Source organism: Chionomys nivalis, chromosome 14, assembly GCF_950005125.1.
Source record: "Chionomys nivalis chromosome 14, mChiNiv1.1, whole genome shotgun sequence".
Classification (NCBI taxonomy): Eukaryota; Metazoa; Chordata; class Mammalia; order Rodentia; family Cricetidae; genus Chionomys; species Chionomys nivalis.
The window spans coordinates 43,970,535-43,990,912 of NC_080099.1; the positions used below are offsets into that span (position 1 = coordinate 43,970,535).

Genomic DNA, 20,378 nt, shown 5'->3' on the forward strand with positions numbered 1-20,378 from the left:
CAGCGAGTTCCACAGCAGCTTCTGCAGGCTCGCCATGCTCCTTCTACTTTGGTCTAATGTCTTTTGTAGGGGCAATGTTCAGATACTGTAGGAATGGACAGAGTGAGACGTGAAAGGGGAGACTTCTACTCCAATTTGTGAGTGTACAAACATGAACTGTGTGCAGAAATGCAATCATAGTGTGTTGGCCAGTTTTATGACAGCTTGACCCAAGTTAGAGTTAGGAAGAAGGAACCTAAACTGAGAGAATACCCACCTCCAGACTGGCTTGTGTGCATTTTCTTAACTGATAATAGGTTTGGGAGGGCCCAGTTCACTGTGGACAGGAGGTCCTGGGAGCCATGGAAGATAAACCAGCAAGCAGCACTTTTCCACGGTCTCTGCTCCAGTTCCCTCCTGCAGGTCCCTGCCTTGAGTTCTTACCCTGACTTCCCTCAGTGGTGGACTGTGTTGTGGAACTATAAACTGAAATAAACCCTTTCTTCACCAAGCAGTTTTTTTTTGAGACAAGGTTTCTCTGTGTAACACTGGCTGTCCTGGAACTCAGAGATCTGACTGCCTCTGCCTCCCGAGAGTTGAGATTAAAGGCATGCATGCACCACGCCTGACTTGGCTGTGATATTTTTTTCCCACAGCAATAAAACCATAATTAAGACACAAAGTTTTAATTTTTAGAATATATTCTGGATTATTGTGTAAGATTAGAAAATGCAGTCACAGTCAAGAACTTTAAACTCCAAAATTAAACACTGATTACAGTAAAAGGTGCTACACAAGAGACATTTATTAATGTTCTATTGTATTTACAGTTTAATATAGCAACCAAAGTGAGCTAGCACTTGGGCAGCAAGCACATCATTCTACAGTTATAACAGTTGTAAAAGCAAGGAGTACAGAATGTTAGGGATCCTCTCAAAAGTTCCAAGCTAATTCTTGGTTCCTGACCCTCTGGGATTCTAGCCCGTGTCCAGAATAACGTTTAGTATTTAATCTGAATCTGCCTTTGCCCTTTCCATTTTATACAATGACAAATGCCTTTAGAATTCCTTTGTACACAGAACTACAGAATGAAAAGGTAATTTCTGAGTAGAGACTATGAAAAATTAATGCTTATGTACCAATTGAGAACATCTTTTTAACACTACAATGACTTTTGCACTATGGTTTTGCTTCCAGGTGTTCACACACAGTACAATTTAACATATTTCTAGATTAATTTGAACAGGAAATATGGATTATGTGCAGAAATGCAGTCATAACCAAAGTTTTGACTTTTGAGAAAACCCCCTTTCAAACAGCCAGCTTTATGCACAGCTTACACTAATCTGTAATTTCAAATCTTCTTTGAGATGGAGAATGAATAAAGCAAGATTGCCCCCTACTGACTACAGGGGCATGGCTCATGCTATTTAAAATGACTACAAACAATATATAAGGCATTATTAATAATACATCACAGACTTGATTGCAAGAGCTTTTTCAAACATTAACCACTAATGATTCGATGATTACAGAATTCTGCATTAACTATTAACATTTTACACCTAGGAACAAATAGAGAGAAATGATCTTTTTCAACAGTACTTTTATTTTTTAAAGCAGGTGACTGTTCCTCCATTCTGGTGGTGATTCACTTCCTGCAGGTGCACGCGCTTCTCAAGGGACTTCATCAGTGCAGGAAGGCCTTTGCCAGAAACCATCTGCCAAAGAAGGACATTGAATAGTCAATCTCTAGTTAGCCTGCTATTTTGACTAGAAACAGGATGTAGTCACAGAAGACAAGATGTTTTGAGACATTTGTGGTATATTTCAACATAATTTGAAGATTACTATACATGGACATCATAGTAGCCAATGAACAGTCAACTTTCAGTTCTTAACATCAAGCGCCCCCCCCCCCCAAACACACACTATAAATTACTGATACATTCTCTCTAAAGAGAGAATTTTATTTTATGTGTATGGGTGTTTTATCTGCATGTCCATCTGTGCACCACATGTGGGCAGTGCTCTCCGAGGTCAAAAAAGGACACTGCAGTTAAAGATGGCTTTGACCACCATGTGGGTGCTGAGAATTGAACCCTGGTCCTCTGGAAGAGCAGCAAGTGCTCTTAACTGCTGAGCCAACTCTCCAGCCCCAGGATGTTTTTTCTTTAAAAAAAAAAAAAAAAAAAAAAAGGGATCAGGAGTTTCTCATTCTTTTCTCTTCTGTTCTAAAAAAGGACAAATGGAAGCAGTGGTTCTTCATCCTCCAGTTATTCTCCTTAGGACAGACTAGAACAGGACCATTTCCTAATCCACTGTTGTTAGCATTCACTTGATGATTCTGTCAGCTCTCACACAGTGAACTGCAGTGGGGATACCCAATGATGTCACTCTCTCTGTAAACTGTGGCAAAGTTAAAAAGTGAGCATAGTAAACTCACCTGTCCTAGCCTACAAATATGCTGCAGAAAATTTCAAACCAATGTGTGCAGGAAGCCTGTTTTTCAGAATATACGCTGCTGCAGCCAGCGTAGCCTGGATAGCTAAGACTGGTGCAGGGGCTCTGGGATTGAGACACAGAGGCTTCTTTTCAGGTGGAAGAACAGCAACCTTTATTTTGCCCAGCAACCTTTTATACCTCTATTCCTTCTGTGGAGATCCACTAGCCAGAAAGAACACAAACATCCTTGTCAATTACAGACCACAAGGAAGTTCCACTGTCAGTCAGGGGGAGTGAGGGCAGCTGGATCACAGCAACATGCAATTCCTAATCAACTTTTAAAAAGTAATATGACAGACATGTATACTTTTTTTTAAAAAATTTTTTAAAAGTGTATTTAACTTTATTTTATGTGCATTGGTGTGAAGGTGTCAAATCCCTTGGAACTAGAATTACAAGCAGTTGTGAGCTGCCATCTAGTTGCTGGGAATTGAACCCAGGTCATCTGGAAGAACAGGCAGTGCCCTTAACCACTGAGCCATCTCCCCAGCACCTGAAATGTATACTTTCAAGATGATGTCTGTGTCTATGTGTGTCCCTGCCCTCCTCTCCTGGGCTGGGAACTGAACTCAGGGCCTTGAATGCTAAACAGAGATGTGTCACTGATCACAGTCTCAGCCCTGTACAAACACACTGGTTCAGTTCTTGTGGAGGTGGTGTGGGGAAAAATGTTGAGTAATTCCTCATTGTAATGCCCAAAGAAAGAGCACTAGGGACACACATACAATTACTTTAACAAGTATAAGGAACTACTTTTTGGCATCCAATGCTGCATGACAATGGATGGGATCATCTATGATATGAGTCTTTAGTGTCCCCTTTCCCATCTCTCCAGAGTGTAGTAAAAACCACAGAAAACCTTGCTATTCCTTTTGTTTTGTTTCTCCTTAGACCATATAAGCTTAAAAGGCACCAACATGCAAAGAAGATTCAAATAGTCAGGGAACCTGCCAACATCTGCCACAACTCCAGATTCAACCCTGTCTGGTAGATCACTGGTATGGATTGCCTTTCACACCAAGAACACAAAGTGACAGACAACTAACTCATCATCGACACTGGAGGACTCAGACTGGAAACATGAGCACAGACAAAAAGGAACCTATGGCTCCTGCCTGGAGGCCGTTCTACCGAGGCCTAACAAACTCAAGTCATTGCCCCTTCATCAGTTTTGATGAACAGATGAAAACCAAGAGTCGATGACCGCCAAGTCCAACTGCAGGACACACTGGAATACAGGTAACTTCCCCACCAGTTAGTCCCTGCTGCTTTATAAACAGCTTTAACAGGACTCAGAGTTACGTAACATCCTGCTGGAGGATCCAGACTGAAGAAAGGAGCGAGACTGAACATCAGCATTCATCCTCGCTTCTCAAATGCAGATGCCATGTGACCAGTCGGCTCACGGCCATACTGCCATGCCTTCCCTACCACTATCTTCTCAAACTGGGAGCCACAGTAAGCTCCTCCTTCAAGCTGCTTGTTGGGTGTTTTGACACAGCGAAACAGTAAAGCAGCCACTACAGTGGGTGGTGGCATGCTGTGATCACGGTGGCACTCAAGTTGAGGAAGGAGTTGTTTAAGGACAGTCTGAGTTATCTATGGAGACAATGCCTTAAAAAAAACCAAAAACCAAAAATACTGCTGGTTGTTGGTGGTGCACACCTTTAATTCAGTACTCGGGGGCAGAGGCAGGTTGATTTTCGTGGGTTCAAGGCCAGTATGGTCTACAGAGTGAGTTCCAGCATAGCCAGGGCTACACAGAGAAACCCTGTCTTGAGAAACACAGAAGCAAAATCAACAACAACAACAAAAAAACCAAAAAACAAAACAAAACAACAACAAAAACACCCCCCCCCCAAAAAAAAAAACCCACAGAAAAAACAAGCTTGAAAAATTGGAGGAACACTAAATGGCCTCAGCAAGTTTTGTGTGTGTATATAACATACATGTGTAGCAATAATTTGACAGAGCTGTGAGATGCAGGAATAGTTGGAAGGGAAGAAGTGAAGATGAAAAGACACGAAATTCTCAAAAAGAGAAGTTTTTCAAGTTCAAAAGTATAAAGGGTTAATGAGGCTTTAAAAAAAAAAGCTGTGCAATGCACTGTGCACATGCTCTGGAGTGCCACAGCTACAGGAGAGTTCTCCAGCAACAGCAGCTTGCCCTTGTATTATACACCAAGGTGTGTTCTATAAAAGCACACTTTCAGTAAAGGAAGAACATTATCACTTGAGTAATATAAAAGGTACAGGCTTTCTGCTGCTTCCATAGCCACAACTGGTATCACTATGCCCACTCATAGAGACCTCTGCTGACTTTTCTTGCAAATAGGTAAAAGTGTTGAGTTATTTAGTTAACTATGTACTTTTTCATTTGTTTTACTGAGACATATTCAAAGCCGGCCTGTAACTCACTACCTCCCATATCTAACTCAGTATCATCCTCCTGTCTCAGTCTTCCCAGTTCTGGGACTGTGGGTGGCAAGCTATCAGTGTACCATTTTTCCCTAGAGCCTGAGTGAGCTGTGAAAGGGTGTTTGATTACTGCTCTACCATAGTCACAAACTCTCTAACTCCTGCTTCAGTTGTTAAAGACGGTCTTTTTCTTTAAGAAACTTATGGTCCAGGTAGTGGTGGCACATACCTTTTATCTCAGCACTTGGGAGGCAGAAGCAGGTGAATATTTGAGTTTGAGGCCAGTCTGAAGTACAGAGTTCCGGGCAACCAAAACCCGGTCCTCTGAAAGAGCAAGTGCTTTTAACTGCAGAGCCATTGCTCCAGCCCCCATGGGTTCAGTCTACTGGGAACACTTTATAGTTATTTTTGTTTGTCCTATATACTGGATAGCCTAGAAGTCTCTCTTCCTTTTGGTTTATGTTTTTAGACAGAGTCTCTCTACAAAGCCCTTGCTGTCCTGGAACGATGTAGACCAGGCTGACCTCAAATTCAGAGACTCCCAGCACAACACAGCACACAGTAAGAGAGGTCTCTGTTCTAACAGCTTCTGTAAGCACCAAGCTGAATCCAGAATGAAAGGTGTGTTACTTTCTACCATAGAGTTACTTCCGAAATTCTGTACCTGTGGTCTTTCTGGCACAGGTAAGCCTACAGCTAGCTTCTAATGAAGGATATCACCACGAAAGAAAGTCAGATGCAATGGAGTAATGCCGTAATACTTCACATGATGGTTTTACTGTAACTTCTAACCAAAATGTCTGTCAACTAAAGAAAACAAGTGTTCTACATGTGGATCTGGACAGAGGTTTTAGTCTTTTCAATAAGCAAAAATCACTCATATCTACAGACCCTAACCATTTCCCTCCTAAGAATTCTGAGAGCTAATTGGTAAGGAAGCAGTTAGAACTGAAAGCACTGCTTTCCAATCCATCCCCTTCACCTGATGCTCTAGACTCTCTGGGCCTATCTGAGTGATTTCATACTAACCAGTACACTGACACTAGGCAGAAAGCAGGAACTGTTCTGGTGCCCTCAGAGAGCTCTCATTCACTGCTATTTTCTTTTCTTTTTTCTGACTGCCTCTAAAGCGCACTGCAGCAGCCTTACTCAAACCAGTTCCTGACCAGCTCCCACAGCACCAGCACTGTCTTCAAGACTGGTGCTGCAAACATGGCCCGGCAGATTCATGACTTTCTTTTAAAGATTTATTTATTTATTATATACATAACATTCTGCCTGCATATATGCCCGCACACCAGAAGAGGGCGCCATATCTCATTACAGATGGCTGTGAGCCATCATATGGTTGCTGGAAATTGAACTCAGGACCTCTGGAAGAGCAGCCAGTGCTCTTAACCACTGAGCCGTCTCTCCAGCCCCAGATTCATGACTTTCAATCTAGACCACTCAGAAATATCCCAAAAATTTAACACTCTCCCATCAAAATCCCAGCAAAATTCTTCAAATACCTCGAAAGAACGGTACTCAACTTCATTTGGAAAAGCAAATCCAAAACAATCCTGTACAATAAAAGAACTTCTGGAGGCATCACAATCCCTGACTTCAATCTCTACTACAGAGCTTCAGTACTGAAAAAAAAAAAGCCTGGTACTGGCATAAGAACAGACAGGAGGACCAATGGAACCGAACAGAAGACCCAGATATCAATCCACACATCCACAATCAAACACCTGATATTTGATAAAGAAGCAAAAAATATCAAATGGGGGAAAAAAGACATATTTAACAAGTGGTGCTGGCATAACTGGATATCCACACATAGAAAAATGAAAATAGACCCAATCTATCACCATGCACAAAACTCAAATCCAAATGTATCAAAGACCTCGACATAAAGCCACCCACACTGAACCTTATAGAAGAGAAAGTGGGAAGTACACTTGAACGCATTGGCACAGGGAACCACTTCCTAAATAGAACCCCAGCAGCACAGACACTGAGAGAAACAATTAATAAATGGGACCTCCTGAAACTGAAAAGCTTTTGTAAAGCAAAGGACATGGTCAACAAGACAAAACAACAGCCTACAGAATGGGGAAAGATCTCCACTAACGCCACATCAGACAGAGATCTGATCTCCAAAATATACAATGAACTCAAGAAATTGAACACCAAAAGATCACATAATCCAATAAAAAAAATGGAGTACAGACCTAAACAGAGAATTCTCAACAGAGGAATCTAAAATGGCTGAAAGAAACTTAAGGAAATGTTCAACATCCTTAGTCATCAGAGAAATGCAAATCAAAACAACTCTGAAATTCTTACACCTGCAAGAATGGCCAAGATCAAAAACACTGATGACAACCTATGCTGGAGAGACTGTGGGGAAAGGGGGACAACATTCCCGCATTGCTGGGGGGAGTGCAGGCTGGTGCAGCTTCTTTGGACGTCAGTGTGGCGATTTCTCAGAAAATTAGGAAACAACCTTCCTCAAGACCCACTAATACCACTTTTGGGTATACATCCAAAGGATGCTCAATCGTCCACAAGGACATGTGCTCAACTATGCTCACAGTAGCTTTGTTTGTCATAGCCAGAACCTGGAAACAACCTAAATGTTCCAGGTAAAGGAAAGGTCTCTCCTTCCCTTGGATTTGAGTTTCCTCTCCACCAGAGTGATGAATTCTGAGTATGATCCTGAAAACTGGCTGCTGGAAAGGCTCAATGACTAATTGTAAGAAATAGATGCCTTAGTGGGCTTGTCAGTAGCTCAAGTAAAAGGACCTACCCCAAATGTGCCTGCCAACTTCCCTCAGAGCATTCTCTGCAGGACATTCTGGGGCTCTGAGGTTGTGGGAGAGGGAGGAGGCCTATGGGTTCGATCACACCATCAATACCTTACTTGCACCCCTATTACTACTCCGGTTCTTTATGCTGGCAAAAGATTTCTCTTCTCCCTCACCCTCATCAACATCTTTCTGCAGACGCCACCCCTCTGATAAAAACGCGACAAGGCAAGGAGTCTGTATGTCCTCCTTTTCTGGACATTTATATACCCGTCACAGAATCTCACTCGGAATGTATCAAATGATCACAATGCAACTAGAAAACAGCGCCCCCATCCCTCCTTCATTACCTTTAATAAATAAAGAGAACTCTGGTCCTGGGGAGATTTGAGAAAGTTTCTGGCATCTTCCGAACTTTTGCGTAATTGATAAATCCTCTGAGAAACAGGAGAAAGCCTAAATAAAAAAAGAAAAGTCAAGAATGAACTTCTAATTCCTACATTAAGTTCGCCCCCCAGAAGTACCCCCTTGTAACAAGAACAAGCCATTTTCCTGCTGAAGCCTATTAATACAGGCATCTCTAGGGGCTTTCCTATCACAGTGCCCACTTTTCAATGGGCAGACATAATCTCAAGTAAACACCTCTTTTGCATAGGATCTAATTGGTCTCAAAAGGTTCTGGAATGGGGCTGGAGACATGGCTCAGTGGTTAAGAGCATTGCCTGCTCTTCCAAAGGTCCTGAGTTCAATTCCCAGCAACCACATGGTGGCTCACAACCATCGGTAATGAGGTCTGGTGCCCTCTTCTGGCCTGCAGACATACACACAGACAGAATATTGTGTACATAATGAATAAATAAATAAATAAATATTTTTTAAAAAAAAAAAAGGTTCTGGAATGTAAAATGGAACCAAACATTTGCATGTGGAAGCCTCACTGGGAAGCCTACAGAATCTCCCTGCTGAGTCCCCAAACAGCATCCACACAATTAATATCAAAAGGAGTGATGATAAACGGGTTTTGTTGTTTTGTTTTCTGAATATGGTCTCAGTACAGAGGCTGGTCTTGAACTCCTAATTTTCCAGCCTCCATCTCTGGAGTATTCTGGGATTACAGGCACATACAACTTTACTTTTCTCCAGCTTAATTCTAATCTTTTTCTTTTTCTGCCAACAGTACACAATACTGTCCACTAGATGTCAGCATCCACTTATGTAAGCTCCAGTTTTCTACTCTTAAAGGCGGTTTGACAGTGCCATGCTTACACATGCGCCCCTCAGGTGGTGATATGCCCCTCCAATGAAAACACGCTCTTGACCTTCCTTCAGAGACACTCTAACAAGATTTCAATATTTTTACTGATACAATTTGCATGTTATAAAGTTCATTGTATACAATACACGAGTTTTAATGTATTTACTGACTGACTTGTACAACCACAATCTAATTTTGTTTTTTCTTGTTTTTTTTTAATTTTTTATGTATTAGTTTTTCACCTGCAGTCTGTTTGAGGGTGTCAGATCTTAGAGTTACAAACAGTTGCGAGTTGCCATGTGGGTGCTGAGAGTTGAACCTAGGTCCTCCTGAAGAGCAGTCAGTGCTCTTAATCGCAGAGCCATCTCTCCAGCCCCTTGTTTTGTTTTTCAAGACAGGATTTCTCTGTGTAATAGTCCTTCAGCTCTCCTGGAACTCTGTAGACCAGGCCGCCTCCCGAGTGCTCCCAGGCTCCCGATCTAATTTCACAGCATGTTTGTCATCACCTTCCCAACCCCTGAACCTTAGTTAGTAGCTGTTCATTCACCTGCTCCCACCTCCTCTCTCCCAGCCCCAAGCAATTATTAGCCTAATTTGTCTGAAGAATTTTAAAATAAACTCAGTGGTGAAAAGTTCCTCTATTCCTCTTTCTTTGATTAAAAACCAAGATATCTGTGTTGAGACTAATAATACCATTCAGTTTGATTTCAAACCAGAAATACAGCATATGCTCATATGCTTGTTCTCCTGAAATGGGAGCTCAATCATTGGAATGGAGGGACCAACAGGTACTACTTGGGAATGCAGGTGAATTTTTGATAAATATTTCAACTACTAAGAAAAGCTTACAACATTTTTAAATGCTGCCAACTAATTTAAAACAACTTTAAAAATAGCTGGAGTAACTTGGAAAGATTAATATTTTAAAAAGGGGGAGCCGGGGGGTGGTGGCGCCTTTAATCCCAGCACTCAGGAGGTAGAGGCAGGGGGAACGACAAAAGGAAAGGGAAAGGGAAAGGGAAAGGGAAAGGGAAAGGGAAAGGGAAGGGAAGGGAAGGGAAGGGAAAGGGGGGCTTTGGCCAGGCAGTGGTGGTGGTGGTAGATATCTTTAATCTCAGCACACAAGAGGCAGAGACAAGTGGATCTCTGTGAGTTCAAAGACAGCCTGATCTACATGAGTTTCAGGACAGCCAGGGATACATAAAGAAACCCTGTCTTGAACCAAAATAATAGCAACAATAATAAAAAATGGGGTAAATAAACTACTAGTGTAGGTTAACTGCAGCCACCAAGTTGAACGTGCTCTGAACAGATTCCTACAGAAGCTCCCAGAGAGGATGCAAGCACACCCGTCAAATAGAGGGTACAAACACACAAAGGTACACAAAGTCCTACCCCAGCATCTGTTTTTTTTTTTGTTTTGTTTTGTTTTTTGTTTTTATTTGAAACAGAATCTCTGTGGAGTCTTGGTTATCCTCACTCTACAGATGAGGCTAGCCTTGAATTCAGAGATCCACCTGTCTCTGCCGCCTGAGTACTGGGATTAAAGGCATGTGTCACCAATGCCTCATCAAAACCCCCTTTTTGCTGTTATTACAGAAATAGAGCACAGTAAGAATAATCAATAATACAATATTAATCTCTCTTCCATGAAACATTAATACAGAAATCAATCCTCAAATTACATTGCCAACAACCCATGTGAATGTTTACTGTTTCCCCTTTGATTAGAGCATCTAGGCCACAGAGCTCAATATCCTACCTAGCCTTTCTCTCAGGGTCCACCTTAGACAACAAGCCAATAAATGATTGCTCCCGAGCTACTCTCATGCCACTCATTTTTACTAAACTTGTGGAACTCCAGGGAGGAGGAAATTCACCCTTTCTCTCTGGAATCTTTAGATTCCAGTGAGCAGGAGTAGACAACGCCTCAGTGGAGGAGGCGGGGAGCGACACCATGGACCACTTGCATTTCTTAAGATGCAGGGTCAGGAATGCACTCATCTGGTGGCTAAGAAAGGCAGGTCCAAGTCAAGTTCCTGCTGGGCATAGGTGTTGGGCTAAGCAGGCAGATTCACAAGCAACAGTATACCAATAGCTTTAACAGATGATTCAAGGTGTGTAAGGCAGGAACTAGATACAGTGGTGAACAGTTGGGAGGCAGAGGAAGATCAAGTTCAAGGACATCAAGTGCTGGCCAGCGATAGGGTGCATAGCAAGATCTTGTCTCAAAAATAGGAGACAGTCAAATTACAAATCTGAATACCAGGCATGATGGTGTATACACATAACCCAGTACTTGAGAGGCATCAGCAGGAAGATCAGTAGTTCAAGGTCATCCTCAGTTACACAGCAAGTTTAAGGCCAACCTGGCCAACACTGGGACTCAAAAACAACAACAAACAAACAAACAAAAAATACACGACCCAACAAAGAAGGCCAGATGTAGCTGTACATTTTAATCCCAGCACTCGGGAGGCAGAGGCAGGCGGATCTCTGTGAGTTCGAGGCCAGCCTGGTCTACAAGAGCTAGTTCCAGGACAGGAACTCAAAAAAAAGCTACGGAGAAACTCTGTGGGGGGGGGGGGGGGGGGATATTCACCTTTGCAGGCAAATTCCGGACCTAGGACATTAGCCTAGTGAGACCTGCAGGCACCAGGCTTTTGGAAAACATTAGCATTTTCCTTTGTTAGTCAACAATCACAGACCCCCAGTATTTACCCATCAGCTAGGGATGTCTCCAGGCCTAAATTCCGGCACACCTGACACACCTCCCCTCCCCCTTGCCAGTTTGCCATGTAACAGCTTCTGAGCCGGGCGGTGGTGGCGCACGCCTTTAATCCCAGCACTTGGGAGGCAGAGGCAGGTGGATCTCTGTGAGTTCGAGACCAGCCTGGTCTACAAGAGCTAGTTCCAGGACAGGCTCCAAAACCACAGAGAAACCCTGTCTCGAAAAACCAAAAAAAAAAAAAAAAAAAAAAAAAAAAAACCTGGCGGCTTGATCAGAAATACTGTCTTGCCTTCATTTCTTGTGTCTCTTGTGTTCTTCCATTCCTCTTCCTCCTATAGGTTTATCAGGGACCACTGTTTGCATCCGCTGGCTGGGATATGCAAAAATACTATGAACTTTTAACCACTGAGCCATCTCTCCTTTAAAAGCTACCGGGGGCTACTGCTTTGTAGACATGACAGCAGTAAAGATTGGTTTCTTTACTGAATCACACATATTTTTTTATAGATAACAAACCCACATTAAAAAATTCACCCCGATGCTAATTTCATTGCTTTAATGATTTAGGAGGAAAATAATTTAAAATAAACAAGAAAATAAATCATTATAATCTACAGATTAATAATCAGACTGCCTTCATGTGTGCATGTAACACATATGTATATGTATGTATGCATGTGTACGTATATAATTTTAAAACTTCTTTTTTAATATAAATTAAGTCTTTTTATCAAGGGTGAACTACAGAATTCTGGAAAGCCCGTAATTTCAGAAGTTATGTACATTCTTTGGTGGTCTACTGACAGGTCTAACTTAAGATGGCTCACAAATATACAGGAATTAATTCAATTGGATACAGTTCACTAATAATCAACTTAGGGCTGAGTCTGCAAACCCTCTGCGGAAATAACTCAAAAGCAGAAAAAAAGCCACACTGACTGTCATTAGTATGCCCATGTATCACACATAAATGGATTAGAAAAGCACTTCACAGACTCTATTTTAACATGCATGCATTAGGAAACTATCTAATCTTTAATGAAAAAAAATCTAAAAATTGTATTTTAAATTGATGGTAAATACAATACAGTGAGATGAGGCTTTATTAAAGTAATCTTAGCTGTCTAAGACATTTTTTAATTAGATAATTGTTTTTCTACTTTAAAAAGTTAAAAGCACTTACCTAAAACCAAGAACACCCACCAGAGCCAGTACTGGCCATCAAAGTATCCAGGGAAATAGGTGGAAAACTGGAAGAAGCAGCAGAAGAAAAAGGCAGAGACTTTATTGCAGCCTAACAGAACAATTTCACTTATTAATTTAGGAGCACACAAAACACAACGGTCACTTAGACCACATATACATACTTTTTAAATTAATTACTTAGTTAATTCATTCATTCATTTAATGTGCATGTTTTGGCTGTGCTGTTGTATGTGCACTACATGCATCAAGTTTGGTGCCTGAAGAATTTGGAAGAAAGCATCAGATCCTCTAGAACTGGTGTTAGGAATGGTTGTGAGACACCATGGGGTGCTGAGAATCAAACCCAAGTTCCCTGAAAGTGCAACAAGTGCTCTTAACCACTGAACAATCTACTAGCAGCATAATAATTTTTAAAAATACGGTCTATTTACTTCTAATTTGAAATCGTTTAGAAGAAATGAAAAATGACTTCTTCTAATGGAAAAAAAGCTGTAAAGTTCTCTGTTCTCTTCCGGACTCCTTATTTTCCAAATGTGCACGTGTGTGCACATACACACACACAAATGGATTTTGAGGGTGTTGAGGACTGTTTGGTATATAACTCAGGCTGGATTTAGTAACGCTTCTTCTCCTTCAGCCTACGAAGGGCTAGGATAACACGCTTGTGCCACCATACTTAACTCTTCATTTTGTTAGAAAACTTTAAAATCTCTGGCATGGTGGTGCATGCCTGTAACCCTGGCAATACTCCACAAAGTACCCATCTAAATATGTTTCTAGTTTCATTGTATATACTTAGCATTAGATGTGATTATTTGGTTGGCATTACTGTCTCCTTGCCAATGAAATTCAATTTGTTCCTAACCTTGAATTCTCAACTTTGTATCATGTACTTCATGGTAATCCTATACCTGTGCCAGGAATTGGCACAAGGCATTCTTTTGGCAAGTTAGAACTGAAGGTCTCGTAAAAGAGAAAAAGAACACAGATGGTCTCTAGCTTTATGACAGAACAAGAGCAATATGCATTCAGTAAAACCATCTTTTACACTTGAGTCTTTCCCCAGCTTTGTGACAGGCAGGATGAAACAAAATCCCTCAGGACGCTGGGTGGCAGTAGTCAGCCGCAGGTCTCTATCAGCTTTAAGATCACGGGGTGAACCAGAATGTGCCATTGGCAGGGTAAATGTATTAAATGTATGTGAAGTTCATGCTCTCCTGTGAAGTACTGCTGTGTTTTAGTGTGATACAGAACCATCAGTCTTTAACCTTGAGGGGAGCAAGAACTACAGAACAGCTGATTTGATCTAATGAACACCTCTGGCAGGACCTGTTTTCGTAAGGAATAAAAACTTCCCCTATTTTTTTTCTGACTTGCTAAGCCATTCTGACCTTGGTTTTCATTTAGATTCCAAAGATAACTAATAATGTAAACTTAGTCTATTCTCTTGGAGGCCTTGGTGTCCAAAGTCTGAGAATAAAAGTGTGGTATTCCCTCTTTGTCCATGAAGAGATAGCGTTCAAGACCCTCACGAACGCTTTAAATGGCAGATAGCTCCAAAGCCTATGCATATATACAGTCTTTCCATATATGTAGACCTTTGATAAAGTTTGATTATGAATTGAGCACAATAAAAGATTAATGATAAGTGCCTTTGAACTAACAATATACTGTGATAAGTTATACAAACATGGCTCTTTAAAAAAATTTTTGCTGCTATAAAGATCTTAGAAACCTCAGTATGGAATTTTTTTCTTTTTTTCTTTTTATTAAGCATACAATGTACTGCTGGCAAGGAAGGCACCAGGTCTCATTACATTACAGGTGGTTGTGAGCCACCATGTGGTTGCTGGGAATTGAACTCGGGACCTCTGAAAGAGCAGCCAGTGCTCTTACCCTCTGAGCCATCTCTCCAGCCCATGGAATTTTTTCTTTCATTATTGTGTGAATGCTTTCACCTTTCATTAAAAACATGTGGCTTCTCTTTGCCATATCCAAACTGCCAGCATTGCCACGACTGCAATGTGGAACTTTTAAAATAAAGATTACCAACCACAAGCACTGTGATACCAATATGGTTCCCAAACAAGGCAAGTTTTGAACAGGATTTCAGAATTTATTGTTTTGTATGGCATGTCAATTAAAACTTATGGCTTGGGTCAGGCATAGTAGTGCATGCCTTTGATCCCAGCACTCAGAAGATAGAGGCAGGTGGATCTGTGAGTTCTAAAAGCCAGTCTGGTCTACATAGCAAGTACCAGTCCAGCAAGAGCTATACAATGTAACACTGTCTCAAAACAAACAATGAAACAAACAAACAAACTAAAAAACCCTTATCAACTGTTTCTGAAAAATTCAGATTTTGACCAGAAGCAGAGACACAGGAGGCTCCAGTGCATATATACTTTCTATTCCATGTGTGTGTGTTTATATGCAAAAAAGCATGTGTTTGCGCATGTGTGCATGCATGCCTTGGTGTCCTGGCTTTCCACCTTGTTAAAAGTAGGGTTACCCCCCCCCCCTCCGTGCTACACACAGACGCTGGCTGGCTGCTCCCTTCCAGGGGTTCTTGTCTTTGCCTGTCATCTCCCCACAGGAGCGCTGGTACTACTACTGAATCTGGGTTTTCCTGAAGTTCTAGGAACCCAAAATCAGGACGTTAAGCTTTTGCAGCAAATACTTTCCCACTGAGTCATATCCCCAGCTCCTAATATTTTATTTCTTAATAAAACAGCAGTTAAAATTTAAAGAAATGTCAACTTCTCTTGGACTAGGGTCTTAAAGTCCATTGTTTTTGACTCTTTGTTTTTCTGAAAGTCCATGTTTTTAGATGAATATAAATGAACTATACAGGGGGAAAACCCACAATTACCTAATTTTCAAAGGATTTTAGATTTCTAAAATAGTCAATGAGTCCTTTGACTTACTCTGAAAAACTGCAATGGCCAAGTTAACATCAATTAGCTATGTATGTTGTGTGTGATGTGGATGCACAGTACAAATATGCACCAGTGTGCATGGACACACACAGAAGCCAGAGACAAGGTCTCACTAAATCAGAAGCTTGCCTTTTTGACTGGACTGGCTGGGCAGTGAGCTCTGTGATCTGCCTATTTCCACTCTCCAATGCTTGGGGTTCATAGACATGTGCAGCTATGCCTACCTTTTTATATGGGTGGGTACTCAAAACTGGGATCGTTGTGCTTGTGAGCAAGTGTTCATACCCACTGAACAATTTCCCCAGCCACAGTTTACCAGTTTATAATTACCTGGTTTCCTCTGCCAGGTCGACAACAGCAACAAACTCACTTGAAGACAAACTATACTTGTTTTGCTTGTTTGCTGTTTGTAGACAGGATCTCCCTGTATGGTCCTGGCAGGCTTGGAACTCACTATACAACCAGGTTGGCCTTGAACTCATAGAGATCCATCCATCTCTGATGGGATTAAAGGTGTGTGCCCATGTGTGGCAGCAAAGTATACTTTATTAAAACAAAAGTATTGAACCCATTGGTGAATCTTCTTTTGTTGTTGCTGCTGCTGTTTTTTTTTGTTGTTGTTTTTTGTTTTGTTTTTTTTCCAAGACAGGGTTTCTTTGTAGTTTTGGAGCATGTCCTAGAAACTAGCTCTTGTAGACCAGGCTGGTCTCGAACTCACAGAGATCTGCCTGCCTCTGCCTCTCAAGTGCTGGGAATAAAGGTGTGTATCACCACACCCAGCCCCACTGATGAATCTTGTTCAACATCTAGGTTTTTGAAGTATACTTTGTACCCGATGATCCTGACATGTACAGCAGCTCCATCAAGATCACCAGGTACATCATCAAGGAGTATTCAGAGAACACTGGAGAAAGCCAAGAGACTGAGTATAAGCACATCCGGGATTACTGAAGAATTTCTAGAACCCAAGATCAAGCATCTTGTGGACCTTGGCTCCCTCTTTGAAACCATTTTGTACAGTTGTGTGGCATTGAACAAATTAAAGTTACTTTTTAAAAGCGCTTATACATCCTAGAACTTAAACTATTTTACGCAATATAACTGGGAACTCCCATATCACCGAAGACATTGCTATACTTTTATCAAAAGAAAATTCACTAATGGAGCAGTAGAAGTTTCTACATAACCAGTCCTAGAAGAAAAAACTAGGAAAGGATAGACAATGTCATGAAATTAAAATTTCACAAGAATTAACATGAAGAATGCCCGCCCCTCTATCACAGAAACTCCAGGTGTCCACACACATTAGCGCTTCATACATATCAAAACAACCTGTAAAAGAGATCATCTCCTAGATGTGAACATGAAACAAGGAGATAGGAATTACATGCAACTGATTTTAGCTCACTTTACCATGGAATCAGAACAAAGACAAACCAGATTATCCCTTTAAATATCAAGATAACAGAAAATTAAAAATCAAATATTCAAAGTCATTCTAATTACTGCCTCTTGACACAATCTATGTTCTCTGCTATGCAACTTACCCTGACAATAAGGATCCATTTAATTAGAGAAAGGCCAAATCCTGAGATGGCCCCATACCTTCCCGCAGCTGAGGTGGTCAGGCAAAAAGACAAGAAGAACCCAATCCAGTTGAAGAGGAATGCCACTGTAAGAGTGGAGGGAAAAGACATGTTAACCAAGGGACAGGAGTGCTCTCTGCAACAGCCCTACTTATGTAGCGTTCCCTAGGATATAAAAGATAGCCTGCCCTTGACAAACCATCTCCGCCTACCCTTGATCTCCCTCAAAAGCAAGGAAAGACTTTGTAAATCTCATGCTGCATGCTCTGTGTGCTGCTGTCAGTGCCTACCAACCTGCTCCTGCCTTTGTTGCCATATAGGTTAGTGAGTAAACGAAACACTTCGGACAGCAACCTGGTGCCTCACATAAGTGAGTCAAGTTACTCATCCTCCTGCTGTGTCTTCTGACAGCTCAGAGCATCACTACTTTTGAACTACATTTTTTATTTTTCACAGAGTAAATAAAATAGGTGCTCACATGTAAGTGAGGTGCATAAAAAAGTATAAAACAGCATTAAGAAGGGGAAAAGTTTGCTGGAGAGATGGCTGTTCTTCCAGATGTCCTGAGTTCAACTCCCAGTAGCTCCTTGGTGGCTCACAACCATTTGAAATGAGATCTGGGGCCCTATTCTGGAATGCAGGCAGAACAGTGTATAAGTAATAGCCGGGTAGTAGTGGCGCACGCCTTTAATTCTAGTCCTCAGAGGCAGGAGGAACTCTGTGAGTTCGAGTCCAGCCTGTTTTAGGACTGGCTCCATAGCTACTGAGAAACCCTGTCTTGATTGACTTTGATCTATCAGAAAATTAGAAGTTTACAGAACAAAATCTATCAATGCTGCTGCATTCCTACTCTGCCATCTGGGTATGAGCAGCAGCAATAACAATGGGCCCTGTAGGCCTGAAAGATGAGATTTGGCATGTGTTAACACTGTGGCATCCATAATTGCTTTAAACATACTGTCCATTCAGAGCACTTGGGTTTATAGGAAGCGACGGCTGCATGTATACTTACTGAAAAAAGTTAACATAAAAATCCCATCATTTCCTATCCTCAGCTGGTCAGCATCGTCAAAATCATCCCGACCTACAAAATCTTCATCCTAAATAAAGGAAAAAGAGTAAGAGAGTTATGATGAATTATTTCTAGACAAAAGAATGACTGGCACAAAAGGTGAGATGCATAACCAAAAACCATCCTTTTCGTGAAAGGTCTACTGTAATTGGTGCAAACGTACCCCTTCACTGACTATTTAAGTAGGTTGCATAAGACTGCTTGGTAAGTTGGCTAAGAGACAATCTTTCCTTGTTGCTTCCTCAGTGCTGCAATGTTAGACCCAATAAAGGATTGCCTACGTCTTTCTTTGTTTGCTTTTGTTTTTCAAGACAGGGCTTCTCTATGTAGACTTGGTTATCCCGAAACTCACTTTGTATATCAGGCTAGCCTCAAACTCAAAGATATGCCTGTTTCTGCCTCCTAAGAAGCAAATGGATCTCTGTGAGTTCAAAACCACCTTGGGCTACAGAAGACGGAACCTGTCTAAAAGAGAAACAGAGCCCATACAAAGGTAATCCCAGACCTTGGGATCACATGCCTTTAATCCCTGCACTACAGAGGTGGTGACAGGAGCTATGGCTGGGTAGGGAAGAGACAGGAACTCAGTGGAGTGTGGAGTCTGAGGTTAATGGAGAGCACTACAGGATCACCCTTTTGGTCTGAAGATTTGGTAATCTCTCTAGTGGTTGGCAGTTTTGCTTTTCTGATCTTCAGGTTGAACCCCAATATCTGTCTCTGGGTTTTTATTATTCATGCTACACTGCTTGGTGCATCATTTTCAGAAGATGCTTATTATTCCAAAAGAAAATATATATGCTTAAAATTAGCTGTAACCAAGACAATTCTAGTAACTCAATAATGGATAATGAAAATAACTCCAACTAAGCAGCCCCAAAACAACATAGATCAAACAAACTGCTTACTCTTCCAGGAACCAAAGGGATTGTGGCTTCAGTCTTGGTTCTTTCAGCCTCATCATAACTGGGCAGTGTTGTAGCCACGTTATAAGAAGGGGGCTTTGGAAACCCAGATTCATCTTTGTAGTCAAAATACGCTGCAGAAAAAAAGGAAGTAATAAAATCCATCTGAAGCAAAAGACATTTATTTATAAATAAATGTGACACTTGGAACAATTTTTAAGTATGTGTTTAAAAACAAGATTGTCCATACCTTTATTCCTAGCACTCAGGAGACAAAAGTGGGTGGATCTCTGTGAGTTCAAGGCCAGCCTGTTATACATATCAAGTTCCAATTCAGCCAAGGCTACACTGTGAGACCTTGCCTCAAAGTACATACATACATATAAACACACATACATAAAAATAAATAAATTAAAAACTCACTTGCTATACTTATTTCCAACTGTTTTGGAGCACTCTGAATCTACCAGGCATTTACTCTGTGGTACTGGGGATCAAACCCAGGGCTTGTAGCAAGTACTCTACCATCGAGCTGCCATCTCCAACCCTCTCTTTACCTTTTATTTTGCTAGGCTACCCTTGAACTTACAATCTGCCTGTCCCAGACTCTTAAGTGATCACTAGAACTGGTGATTTAAATAGTCATGGAAAACACTTAGGCTAACACTTTACACAAGCCAGGTATGGTGTGTGTGCCTGTGATCGCACGTTCTTGAGCGATGGATGTTACAGGGTCACAGCTTGAGTTTCGCCTAGGAAACATAGCCAGATCTCCTGTCAATGGTTAAAAAGTCTTCACACGTGCACTAAGATCTACACTGTAGTTTCCTCTCATTAAAAAAAAGCGAAAATCAAACTTGAAAATAAGGAAAGGGCTTAATATTCATGTGTTCCTGTTTTTACTAGGTAACTAACTAGGTTATAAAATAATTCTATGAACTCTTTCATCTCCTCTTTTGAACACTGTATTTCACGCTCACTGACTTCTGTTACA

General features: G+C 41.3%; 1 protein-coding gene across 1 annotated transcript in view; it reads right to left on the minus strand.

Moving 5' to 3' along the window:
• Positions 1 to 753: 753 nt before the first annotated feature.
• The window catches only part of Ndfip1 (Nedd4 family interacting protein 1), a 44,996-nt gene continuing 25,371 nt past the window's right edge, over positions 754 to 20,378 (minus strand). The window contains exons 3-8 of the mRNA XM_057788681.1: positions 19,388 to 19,518; positions 18,423 to 18,510; positions 17,372 to 17,496; positions 12,863 to 12,929; positions 8,044 to 8,149; positions 754 to 1,700 (exon numbers count right to left, since the gene is read on the minus strand). Coding sequence (XP_057644664.1) covers positions 8,046 to 8,149; positions 12,863 to 12,929; positions 17,372 to 17,496; positions 18,423 to 18,510; positions 19,388 to 19,518 — 515 coding nt within the window. The 3' untranslated portion in view covers positions 754 to 1,700; positions 8,044 to 8,045. The remainder of the gene's footprint in view (positions 1,701 to 8,043; positions 8,150 to 12,862; positions 12,930 to 17,371; positions 17,497 to 18,422; positions 18,511 to 19,387; positions 19,519 to 20,378) is intronic.